The 13,704-nt window shown below is 40.7% G+C and overlaps 1 protein-coding gene across 1 annotated transcript; it reads right to left on the bottom strand.

Annotated features, from left to right (window-relative positions):
- Positions 1-7,024: 7,024 nt before the first annotated feature.
- Positions 7,025-11,656, bottom strand: clic3 (chloride intracellular channel 3). Its single transcript, XM_041959805.1, has 7 exons — positions 11,529-11,656; positions 11,314-11,402; positions 9,389-9,498; positions 8,527-8,652; positions 8,337-8,443; positions 8,072-8,247; positions 7,025-7,939 (listed from the first exon to the last, which is right to left on the bottom strand). Exons 2-7 carry the CDS (start codon positions 11,347-11,349, stop codon positions 7,757-7,759), a joined length of 738 nt encoding a protein of 245 aa, XP_041815739.1. The 5' UTR covers positions 11,350-11,402; positions 11,529-11,656; the 3' UTR covers positions 7,025-7,756.
- Positions 11,657-13,704: the final 2,048 nt, after the last annotated feature.

A 13,704-nucleotide genomic window follows, 5' to 3' on the forward strand; every position in this document is an offset into this window, starting at 1 on the left:
CATACTCTGAAACAAAAGACTGCACTTCAGCAGCACAGCAAACTGTGCAGTTTTATTCCTATCTATATTCTAAAGGGTTTTACAAAGAGCTTTCCTCATTTCTCATTCATAGCCCATTTTATTCCTAAACACACAAAAAAAGATCTTTTTATGAGTGTTGACATTTTTTCTGATTTATGGAGTGATAAAAAAAATTCCCTCTGTAAAAACCTTGGACTCTAACATGTCAGCAAAATGAAACAAGAATTTAGAACCTGGCTTTATCCAATGTTCAGATTTCTGTTCTAGATTTAATGCAGCTTAGGGATTCTATTATTTTACACTGAACAACTGTACAATTGCATTACATTTATAAAGTTGGACTTTGCATGTACATAAAATCTAACATCAATATATTGCAAATACATCTACATTGGGATACTAGTGTATTCTTTCATACTTCTTGAGCATTTTCAACACACTTTAAGTGTACTTCAATACTATGGTTGAACAGTATGTACTGTACATACATGTCCTCAGATATATTATGCATTCAGTGCAAATTAATGCCTGCCTCTCCTTGAAATATTCTGCTTCTCTTGTTGTCTAATCCTTGAAAAATATTGGTCGCTTTCTATTTTTCCTGCAGCACGATGTGACGCTTATTAGCATTGTCCATTATTGGTACAGATGTGTGAAATAAATATATAAATAGCAAACAGATATATACAGATGTCATTAGTATGTCACAACAGTATAAAATTTATATACTTTCCTGTATAAGTTCATTTTAAGCACATTATTATGCAAAGTGTTTAACACAGAGAAAATATACTACAAAGTAATTGACAACAATTGACAGCAAGTGCACTTCAAAAGTTTAACTTGAATTTAATGAAAATCTATTTTACTGTAGTATTTTTATTTAAAGCAGCATCGCCTCACAGCTAGAAGATCCCCGGTTCGATCCCTCCTGGAATCTTTCTTTGTGGAGTTTGCATGTTCTCCCTGTGCAGCGTGGGTTTTCACCGGGTTCTCCGGCTTCCTCCCACAGTCGAAAAACATGCTGAGGTTAATTGATGACTCTAAATTGTCCGTAGGTGTGAATGAGTGAAGTTGTCTATCAGTGTCCTGCACTCCCCCTCCTCTCCCTCTCTTATACACCCAACAACAGCCGAGTCATGGGGCTGATAGGCAAACTGCAGGGGGTCCATGAATGTCTTCACCTGTGGAGACTCAGCTGGGCTAGGACCAGTCTCTCCAGGACTTTCATCACATGGGATGTGAAGGCGACTTATTCATTTTCAAATTTTTTTTCCTAAAGAAGAAATGCCAGATTCTCTTCATCCAGGTCCTCTTGGTATTGAATTCAATATTGGTTGTGCTGTCTTTATTGCTGCTGCTGATGTCATGTGATTTGTGATCATCAGAGACTAGAGAAGCTGCCTTATTTGTGTCAATTGCTTCCTTGTCAGTCCCAGCATTATTCCTTTTATTTAAGCCAGCTGTAGCTGGTGGTCCATAATTGGTAGTATATAGTTCTTCATTAACTGAACTTTGGTCATCCATCAAGTTATGTAATGAATGGTCATCTGTAGTGATGAATGTCCCACTCAGACTTAACTCTTCGCTAGATGGCACGTAGTCCTCAACTTTAACTGATGCCTGCTCTGGCTGGCAGTTTTCAAAGGTCAGACTGGCTGATTTCACGGGATTGTCATTAGTGTCACCATGACAATGTTTCATGGTGATAAAATCGTGCTGTAAAGCCTCGCTGGGGGTGATTCTTTTATCAGGATCTACTTCCAGCATGAGTTTGGGGATGCTTAAAAAGGACTGTGTGTCCTCCTCCTCCTTGACATCCGTCTGTCCTAGGTGGCTCTTCGGCAAGTCATCAAGACTAGTAAACGTGTTGTCAGGGTCCCATTTTCTTGGTTGTACTCTTTCATTCGGCCTCCATGGAGTACCTTGGGAGTGATTGTCCTTGCTGAAATAGTTATCAGCAGAGACTAGAGAAGCTGCCTTATTTGTGTCAAGTGCTTCCTTGTCAGTCCCAGCATTATTCCTTTTATTTAAGCCAGCTGTAGCTGGTGGTCCATAATTGGTATATAGTTCTTCATTAACTGAACTTTGGTCATCCATCAAGTTCTGTAATGAATGGTCATCTATAGTGATGAATTTCCCACTCAGACTTAACTCTTCGCTAGATGGCACGTAGTCCTCAATTTCAACTGATGCCTGCTCTGGCTGGCAGTTTTCAAAGGTCAGACTGGCTGATTTCACGGGATCGTCATTAGTGTCGCCATGATGGTGTTTCATGGTGATAAAATCGTGCTGTAAAGCCTCGCTGGGGGTGATTCTTTGATCAGGATCTACTTCCAGCATAAGTTTGAGGATGCTTAAAAAGGACTGTGTGTCCTCCTCCTCAGTGACATCCATCTGTCCTAGGTGGCTCTTCGGCAAGTCATCAAGACTAGTAAACGTGTTGTCAGGGTCCCATTTTCTTGGTTGTACTCTTTCATTCGGCCTCCATGGAGCACCTGGGGAGGGATTGTCCTTGCTGAAATAGTACCTGGTATGAATTCCCCTCTCCAACATGTGGTCACCAGGCTGACCCTGCATCTGCATGATGACCCTCATGACGTCATATGAAGTCCGTGATTCATACAGGTTCTTGCCCAGATATAAGTAAGCCAAAATGCAGCCAAGTGACCACATATCAATGGCCCCATTTAATGGGAGGCCTAAAATGACCTCTGGAGCTCTGTATCTAACAACCTGAAAAGTGGCGCCAGTTTTTATTTTGGATACTGGAAGGGCCAAACCGAAATCAATCAGCTTCACCTTGAAGGGCTGTTCCTTATGATTAACCAGCATTATATTAGATAGCCTGACGTCTGTATGTACCAAGTCTATGGTCTTGAGGGCGTTCAGAGCCACAAGCATCTGTTGTGAGATTACTCTAATCTCAGACAAACTCAGTGGCTTTGAATATCTCAGATGCATCATTGTGAGAAGACTCATGTCCAGCAATTCCATTACCAGACAGACGTGTCCCCGATGCACAAGTCGCTCGGTAAACTTGACCAAGTTACTGTGGTCGTCAAATTGTTTGAGTCTTTTAAGCATGGCCTCCTCATCATTACCGGACGACGCCAAATGTTTTGGGAAGCTCTTTATAGCCACCCTCTCCTTAGTACGTAAATTTTTGCACTCGACCACGGTTCCATAGGCCCCACTGCCAAGAAACTTCTTTACCTTGTATTTGTCTGACTCACCAGACAGAATGTCTTTTTTCCGAATATTGTCCCCCCTTTTGAGGGACAATGCTGCAGCTATTCGATTACCCATGGTTAGTTAAAGTTAAATATTAAAAGTTACTTAAAGTTAAATATTAAATTATGTTGTTGAATTATCTGGAGTACAACTGGTATTGGCTTCTTCAACTGTCATTTGGTACTATGGTCGTTTCATGTTTCACATCAAACATCAAAGCCAACTGGAGTTGGCTTTGATCTTGACTGACGTCTGACGTCACACCTGGCCACACAGTCACGCCCATTTCGGTGCAAAGATGGCGGAAACATTTGTTTTGCGGGAGCAAAGTGCAAACTGAATAAGAAAATTCAAAGGAATCACAAGTATGAGGGTTCGTATTTTTTAAATCTTTTAACCGAAAATGTAGAATGGCAGTTATTCTCTTCTCCTGCTCAGATCTCTGCGGAAATTCTATGCCTGAAGCTGAAAAACTGGAGAACGAGCTGGGACGGAATTATTTAATAGTTGTCTTTTGAGTCCAGAGATTATTTTGTTTATTATTACTATTTAAAAAAAAAAAAAAACAATAAAAACGCGGCGCAGCCACCGAACAGACAGACAGAGAGACACGTGATTCCAGTCTCAGGTGTTATTTTCTTTACTTTAGATCTCATCTGCGACTATGACAGCATCTAAACCGTTTATTGCTTCAACGATCATGCTGTATAATATATAATATATCATAAGTGAATAGTGTCGTGGTGACTAAATCATTTGTTCATGGTGGGCATTAAATCATGAGCCATGCATTAAACGCTACGTATGATTTGTACTCTTATTATTAAGCTCCGCCACTCCAACATCATAGTATAATAAAAAAGAGCTGAAGACAGAGGACATAGAATGCATAAACTCAAGTATACAGAGTAAAACACTCGTGAATATGTAAGGGATAATGTATAGTGAGCAGGTTCCTAGGATGAATTGAAGCCTGCTCACTATACATGATCCGCTACATAAACACCGCTGAATTTTGGCGATTGACCAATCAGAATTGAGTATTTAAGAGTGCCGTGTTCTAAATTGAAATACATTCTGAAAATATATTTTCAAAATGTATATAACCTCTATAGTTTAAAAATAGGAAAAACTCATATTGCATGTGTGAATATGCATACATATCTGTAACAATATGTCATGCCTTATATCATGTATGATCATCCTTTTTCCTCATGTTTCAACACCCAATTTAAACTTTTTTGAAGTTCTAATAAAAGTTGACTACTTTCTTACATTGGCTTACATTGTTATTATTGTTGTTATTATTCAATTTACAGCTGCTTTCATATTTCATTTTCATTTTAAATTAACACATTTTATACAATTAGAATCTACTCAAACAATAAGCTATCAAGTGTCATTAAAGACATTTTTGTCTGGTTTTATGATGTAATCCACTGGCCAGTACTGGCCTTGATACTGATCTTACTACATGCTATTAAGCAGTATCAGGTGTCAGTATCAGTCTTAAAGCACACAAACAGAAAGACACACACATATTTTGCTAATTTCTCAGACTGCATCACAGTGGAGCATTGTTTACAGACTGGATGAAAGTGAAAAGGGTTTGATTTCACCAATGGTTTTGTAGAAACAGTACTTTGTTGTGGACATAACATGTTTTTCACTCAGTGCATTGATTACCTGAAGTATGTCCTCAATAACGGCATCAGTTAGATTATGTTTAAACTTAAATGCCAACGTCAGTCATTCATGTTGCTTCGTCCTTTGGTCAGCATCACCTGAGTGCTGTGTTGAGGACCAATGCATTAGTTCTGATCCGCGACTCCTTGCTCAGTCTTACTGAAAACATGATTCACCCTCCTAAGCTTGTTGTCCTCCTCCATTTCTTCCCTCTCCTCCCTCTAACCTGAGAAACACTCATACTGCTACAGTCTGAACTGGAGGCCCCTTGGTATTTTTTACATACTTTTACACAGGGCTGTCAACAGACTTGCTGGGGCCCGGGGACAAGAGACCATCATAGGGCCCCCCCATCGGCTTGTCACGACAACATACGCAGTACTTTTAACGCTTTGCAAGCAATGACAGTGTCGATTTTCAAATTATTTAATTGGAGATGGACAGTTAACAGACAGTAATGTGATGTGACACAATATAAACAAACCATTTCCATCTATTGTCCCATGTAGGCTACAATACAATACAACTGAGAGTGCTATGCCTGCCTGCTACGCAACAAAACAGTATAACTAAACATCCTATGCCTGCCCCCCATCCCTGGGGTTATCAAGCCCGCAAACAGTGATGCGCCTAGATTTTTTGACAGCAAAGTCATTTATAACATCAGTGAAATCCAGTTTTTGAGCAAGCTCACGCTCAATGGAGAGCATGGCTAGGTTGTTAAACCTGCCCTGTGACATGGTGGAGCATAGGTAGTTTTTTATTATTTTCATTTTGCTGAAGGCTCGCTCTCCTCCAGCTACAGTCACTGACAAAGACAAGAAAATGCATAGCATTGTGCAGAGATCAACATAAATACTTTGTAGACCCATGCCGTAGATGGCATTAAGCGGGTCTAGTGGTCCCAGGTCCTCCTCAAATGTTGCAGCATATATTTTTTTCAGGTGACAAACCTGGTCTTCAAGTGATTCTGAAAAGTCAGAAAAGTATTTTTCTGACATTTTGTGCATGCTGATTTGATGCTTTCAGTGGTAAAAGATAGGCCTTCATTACTACTAATACAACAACAAGATCAACAACCGCATTCATGATGAATGCAGACTCTGATTGACACACGCTCCCTGCTGATCTGTGGCTGCTGCGCTGGGTGGGACCCGGGACACGACCCCTCCTCAGCTCTGACTGTGGGCTGCCTGACAGCTCCCTGTCTCTCCCTGACAGGCTCCTCTGCTGTTCCACTGCTGCTCGTTTGTTATGTTTCGGTGATGGATTCGTATTAGCGTTTGCTATAATACACAGTGGGTTGTCAACCCAAGATAAATCCAGCCGCCGGACCCGAGTCTGTTCACCCTCGCGCACCTGCTCCCCACAGACTAACATTACCTCCCTGATCTCCCAACACCTTCTCTCTCCTCCGCTCAACGCGGGCAGCATGTCTTGTCATAATGCAGCTCATTAGGCTACAAGCGGCCGGTGACAGACTCGAATCGGGCTTTGGTCACGGTGATCGCGCAAATTTACGTAAATTTAATGACAGATTTACGTAAATTTCCCGCTTCAGGGCACGTATGTAGCGTAGCCGTAAGTGCGCCAGAGCGGGGTCAAACCATTCTCTGGTAAGACGGGGGGTAGGGGTGTTGTGCAAAAAAAAGAAAATATATATATTTGAAATATGTTAAAGTTTTTAATTATATGTTGATTAGAAAATAATATTTAAATCATCAGGCAATGATTTAATTAAGAAGAAATATGTAAATGTAAAATAAAATAAATTAAGGGTCATTCATGGCCCCCTATGGTCCTGAGGCCCGGGACAACATACCCGATTGCCCCCCCTGTCGACGGGTTTGCTTTTACATATTTTTACTACATTTTGAACACACTTTAATTGTAATTTAAAACTAAGGATGAACAGGATATACTTGTCTTCATATATTATGCATTCAATGCACATTAATGCCTGCCTGTCCTTGAAGTATTTGGCTTATTTTATTGTCTGATCCATGAAAAACGTTGGTCGCTCCCTGTTGCTCCTGTCATTGATAGCATGATGCAGCAGCTTTAAAATGTGACACCAGCAAAATGTTTTCACACAGCCTTTAATATCGAACATATCAAAATATTTTCTGTCTTCATTCTGTTAAATTAAACATGTGTTAAAGTTAAACTGTTGAGATACATGCAGTAATGTATTTTTATAGGTCATGTGACAGGACGGACTGTGAAAAATGTAAGTGGGTGTTAACCAGTTTTTATTAAGAGAATGTTCTTTATTACTTTAAAAATTTCCCATTAAAATACACTTTAATAGCTTTAAAGCCTACCTTATATACAACCAATGCTATTTTTAATGGTTTACATAAATAATTTAATGAACATATAAAACAATATTTGACATGACAATGGATCTGATTTTATGTCATTAATAAATGTCAATCAATGTTATGTAAATGCTTAGATAGTATACATGCATTCCCAGTGAGCCATAACATAAATATTCTCTGGGATTTACAGTGCTGTTTCTCCCTCTTAAGGGGCTGAATATAACATCCACTTCAGTACAACCACAGCATGCAATACAGTATGCAATTACAACTTTTAAGCAACTTTGAAGCAGCAGTTTGCAACAGTAGAACCCAATTCATGAAAACAACACAACTTTTTAATCTGGAAAGCTGATAATTAAACATGCCATTGCAAAAACTGTTCATTAGACTCATATGATTTTGGCACAAATAGAGAATAAATTCAGGCATTTTGTCACCTTTTCTCTGCATTTCTCATTCTATTCTTCTTTGTTCTTCTTTGTACTGCTTCATCTCTCTGTCTTGACAGGCTTGTTCAGGTACTTTGCCACAGATTCATAGGCACTGAGGATCTCTGAGTCATTTGGGCAGGTGTAACGAAACTCATCCTGTTTGTAGGCATTATCCAGGTAACGTGTCAGACCTTTCAGCTGAGTAGGGATGGCAAAGTCTCGATACTCCTTACAGACCACCTGGAGGAAGAATTTAAATTTATATAGTTTGCAAAAGGAATTTATTTAAAAGAATAATAAAACCTGAATACATTTCTGTCCAGTGATGGAAAGAAGGTGTTTATACACCGAGTACATCTGAACTCTGCTCACCTTGACAATGTTGAGTTTGGGAAGCAGGTTGCAGTCTGCCAAGGTGAGGGTGTCACCGTCCAGGTAACGGCGTGAGGACTCAGTGGCATCTGGGTTCTGGTCCAGCTCATAAGGGAGAGGTGTCTCTAGGTACATGTTAAGCTTCACCAGAGTTGAAAGAAATTTCTTCTCCAGCACTGAAAGACAGAAAGGTGCAACAGGCTCCACCCAGTGGCTATATATATGCATGGCTGTAAAATCCTTAAAATACAACTAATGCCCTTACTGTCATTTAATCCAGGGTTGGGATTCTTGATGTATGCTGAGAATTTTCGGAAGATGTCTTCTCCAGCGCCGTTGGACTGTTTGTACCGACAGCACAATTTTGGATACCTGACATTTTATACAATAAAAATGTGAGTGCATGTCAGTGCTATAATGAATTATCAAATGTCTCCAGGATGCAGTCTACTCACTCTGGCGGGGCTAAGGTCTCCTCCAAGAACTCCTCAATCTTGTTAGTGTCTGTTTTGACCTCTTCGTTGTAGATGAGGAAGGGAGGCTGAGAGCCTGGAGCCAAAGTCTTCAGCACATCTGGTGCCCTGCAACAGTTTCGTGGTTATTAAAATCCTGTCTGACTTCTCTGTTCTGCTCCCTGTGTCTTGCATGACTGCATTCAAAACCCTTCCCCTCTCTTTCGAATGCATCCATGGCACTGCCTCCGACCTTGAACAAACGCCTCACTTCATCCTTTCCACCAGCACCAGCCAGCTGTTTCACATTATTAATTATTATCTAAGGACAGCAGCAGATGGACAGCTTTGAGCTTCACTGCCTGAGAAGATCTTGATTGTCGTACTTGTGCTTTCTCACTACTGTTCATAATATTGTGTAAGTCATAATTATTATTACTTGATTATTATTATCATTCTTCCTCATTTTTGCTGGTCTGACATTCAAGTGAGGTGATGATGGAGAGCAGGAAGGGCTGGCTGGTTCTCTCGTGTGCATGGGTGTTCTCAGTGTATGTCCGTTTCCTCCTAAACTCATAAATCATCCAAGAGATGAAATACTGCAGAAGTGTGTCTGCGTGATTTATTATTGTAGCCTTATTGTGCCGTTTTCACCCAGTGTGTGCTGTCATAGGCTGCAGCCCCTCCGCAAGTCTTTCTGAACTCTGATTAATGGATGGATGGATCAGTCAATGAAATATTGAGTTTTATGCCTCACATCAAATTTTTCTTTGCAATCCCCTTGAAAATACCCAGTGTGTATGTGTTCATGTGGCGAATACTCAGTCAGTCTCAAATTTTATGGAAGAAGAGAATGTAGTCTCACCTCTTCATATCCACAGTGGTGAGGGTAAAGTTGGCCCCTTTTAACCACAGAATCATGAAGAGCCTCTGGCAGAAAGGACAGTTCCCCACACTCTCAGCGTCACCACTGGCCTGCCAGACAGACACACATTATGTCATAAGCACATGCACTTTTCACTGCTTGCAATCAGTGACCTTAAAGCAATACACACAATTATTTTTTTCGAAATGGGACACTGGCATCAGCTCAATTCAATTTAGCGCTTTTCTGCTTTGTACTAGTGCTGCTAATTCACTTTAAATTGCTTGTTAAGTTTCGAACAGCCTCGGGACAAATGCTGTTTCAGAACAAGATGATCCATGCCTGAAACGCTGGAATCTTCTTCCTGAGGGGGGAGGGGTTTGAAGAGGGAGCTGTCAGGGCGGGACGGTTCGCCAATCACCTCCTGCATCTTGCGTCTCATACTGGTGGCGTATATGGAGGAGGCAGAGGAAAGGTCACAGCCTGTGATCTTAGATGCTGATTACCACTCTGTCTAACTGTCCTCTCTCAAGGGCGGTTGTGTTGTCATACCACGCTGTGACTGAGAAGGCGAGGACCCTCTCCATGGTAGCTCTGTAAAGAGCAGCATCACCTCCTCAGTCACACCAAACTTTTTAAGCTGGTGCAGAAACTGAAGCCTCTGGTGGGGTGTGGTCCCCCTTCAGAGTGGGGCATACACTGGTGCCAAGAAATTCAAAATTTTCAACCCTCGCCAGTATCTGGTGATTGATGAACAGCGCAGAGAGGAAAAACCCACCCCTCAGAAAGTCAGTGTTTAAAACCAGGTTGTTTGCCTTACATCACTCCACAAGGGCCCTCGCCTCAGCCTTGTAGGCTCATTCATCACCCTTCCCAAACTGTGTCATTTGCATATTCAGAAACCTGCACTCATTCAGAATGGCATATACAATCATCGCATTTAGTGAGTGAAGTAGAGGTGAGAGAAGACAATCCTGAGAGGCCCCAGTGTTGAGTCGACACAACAACAACATGTTATCTGCACCACCTGCGTCCTATCTGACAGAATATCTAAACTCCAGTTGCATAGAGACTGATTTATCACCAGCAACTAAAGTTTAGCAAGCACAATGGTATTACACACTGAACTGCAATCAGTGCTGTAATGTATCCGAGCAAGGCACAAATACCTGCACAGGTATTCCTGTTGAGCCTGCTCTACTCTGACAGTCTAAACCAACCGTTGAGGAATTTCAAATGGAGGGTTGAGGCCACTTTATACCCAGATTAAGCAAGTATTTATTTAAGTGTTTGGGGCCTCTGCTATATCATATAATCTCTACCACAGCCTGATCTTATTGAGTCATGTGTGGGAGTAAAGGCATTTCTTAAAGGGCAGGACACAGGTTTCCAAACTGGACAGGCCTCTTTTCAGTTTCTGCTGTTCTCCACACTGTAGAAACTGAAAAGATTACTACGATTACTTAACATAACATACAGAATGATAATATTTGAGTCTCTGACAGGGTTTTTGACTAGCTGAACCAGCAGTCCCAGACATTATTGGCTGATGAATGAAAGAAAATCAATTAACAGAGGGGCTAAAAATAGCGAAACACACACTTTGACACCTGACAAATTGTGCTTTTTTTAAATTATTTTTGTGACATCTTTTCTTAGATTTAGGGCTACTAGAGAAGCAACCAGGTTAGATTGAAATAGGAAACTACTAATTTAGTTTTAGATTAGTTAAAATAACTGCAATCTTACTGAATGTTTGGTATGTTTGCAAATATTGAGATTGTTTGGGAGTGATTACACATAATAATGTAATATTGCTTCTTATAACAACAAATGGATACTGCAATTACACTATGTTATTTACATTTGTATTGCAGTGTTTAAATCGGATTTTTTACATACATCACCATTTTCATAGGTCTTACCTTAACGAAGAGTTCAATCTTCGGGCCCTCTGCCATCTTTGCGTCCGTCTCTCCCCTTGTAGTGTCCGCGAAATGGTCTGATTCTGTCACTGTCAATGCAAAGACAGATTTTCTACAAATTCTGTGATTGAGAAGTGTACATTACTGTGTAACTATGGTTATGATCTCCACCCTTGAGACTGGTAGTAAGATGTAATACTGAAACCTATACTCACACTGGTGGTCACAGTCTGCACAGGATGCAAGAACACTGCTTGTCTTCACTCCACCTGTATTTCTCTTAATTCCAGTGCTTCACCTCTCCCTCTCCTGCCTGTCCTCTCTTCTCAGCCTCTGCTTTTTGTTCATCTCTAACCACACCTGTTAAGCTCAGAGAGGCAGCCCACACCCCCTCCAGCCTTACCAGTCAGACCAGCAAATCTGGATCTGTCTCTGTTTTCCCCATACACTCAATGTCTCTTTCTCTCCACTGAGTCAGTTCACTAGCCATGTCACAGAGTGAATTTCCTGTGGTTTCAAGTGTTTATGAAGTGAATTGCAGATAGATAATAGCTGAAACAGATAATATTACATAATGATCCACTAAAATACATATGAAAACAAATCCAGAGACTATGCACTGCACACGGCTAAGTTTATTTCCTCACAATACTTCATTTAAGTTACTCTGCTGGTTCATGGTCACGGGGCGAGTTCATCAGTGACAAAAACCAGAGAGGTTATACAATAGTGCAATACAAATACTGGAGAGAAGGCCAATAAGATCACACCACCGTCAAATCCTGGAAAACCTGAGCATGCCAAGTTTTGACAGCTGCATTGCATTTGCAAACAGGAGTCTTATCCACAAGTGTATACACGGCCAGACTCCTCGGGCTCTCTGCAACATGGTGTAACGGCTGCAGGCCTTTGGATTGTCCACTAGGAAAACTGCAGAGAACTGTAAAATATCTACTGGAATACCTCCTTTGGCCAGATGATCTTTTCTAACGTATGGAAGGCACTGCCTACTGAACTCAGAACAGACCAATACTGTCAGCATTTTTAAGGCAATCAATCATGTAGTCATGTGTAGGGGTCAGGGGGTAGGTATGTACTGTATGTGTATAAATGAAAATACCAGATGTTCCTATAAGGTCAACAAAGGTACACACCTGCCGTCATACCAGAGCAACAGTTCATGACAATTGATTCATTGTTTTTGGTTGCGCCAAAAGCTGCAAAGACACTGAAAACAGTAAATATAGACAGTGCAGGCAGGGTGGTTACACTGGGGCCATTGACACAGCAAAGTGAGCCCTCATTGAACTTAAAATGGTGCTTTTTTGGTATCTATGCCCTTAAAACCAATCATAAACCCATAGCCAGCATGTTTTTCTATGTTTTTTTGTTTGTTTTTGTTTTGTTTTGTTTTGTTTTTGCTTAAATAGTCAGAAGCAATCCAGAACAAAATGATATGTGTATTCTACAAAAAAAATAATAATTCACTTAAATAAACATTTTTTTTTCTTTTTAGTTCTTTTTTTCATGTAGAGATGTGCAGTGATGAATCCTGGGTAATATGTTTGCTGATGTTGTCCAGTTTCAAGTCTCTATTTGATCCTTTGACAATATGAGTGTGCATCATATCTAGAAACTAGCGTGCACTGACGCCTGTCATAACTACCTTACGCCTCTGAGTCCTGAGTCTTCTAAGCAGAAATGTACCACAGAAAAACAATAAGAGACTGTACTTTCTTCTTCTTCTTCTCATGCTGCGAGGAAGAACATATTATTACAGTGGATAAATGAAAGAATGCCGACTGTTAGTGGCTGGCAGAGAGTGCTGTTTTTGTACCATTACAGTACCTCACATTTATATTACACTCAAAAAGAGATTCATTCAGAACCCCTACCTGACATACATGAAATCTGCTGTTTCTTCCATCACGCTGCAAGGATTATCTTTAATGTGCTTGTGCATTACAAATGTTTGTGATTGCTTAACATCTCATTCATCTATTGGCATTATGATATGCTGCTATAAAGCCTCCTCTTTTCTGATTTCAGGTTTTATACAAGATTTCTGGAACCTGGCTGCAGAGATGTGTTTTCCTAATCAGCCTCAAGAGCATTAATGAGGTTGGAACTGATGTTGGACGATAAGGCCTGGCTCACAGTTCTTCCCAGAGGTGTTTGAGGTCAGGCTCTGTGCAGGTTGGTCATTTTTTGCGCCCCCCCCCTCACCAAGTTCTAAAAACGTTTTCTTTGTGGACATGGCTTCATACAAGGGGAAATTGGAATGGGCCTTAAGATTTTCCTCAATTGGAACTAAGGGACTAAACAATATAAAACAGTCCCAGAACAAAAGTGTGTGCACATGCATATTTTCTTGTCGTATTGAGATTTGGG

The sequence above is a fragment of the Chelmon rostratus genome, chromosome 19, assembly GCF_017976325.1.
Source record: "Chelmon rostratus isolate fCheRos1 chromosome 19, fCheRos1.pri, whole genome shotgun sequence".
Classification (NCBI taxonomy): Eukaryota; Metazoa; Chordata; class Actinopteri; order Chaetodontiformes; family Chaetodontidae; genus Chelmon; species Chelmon rostratus.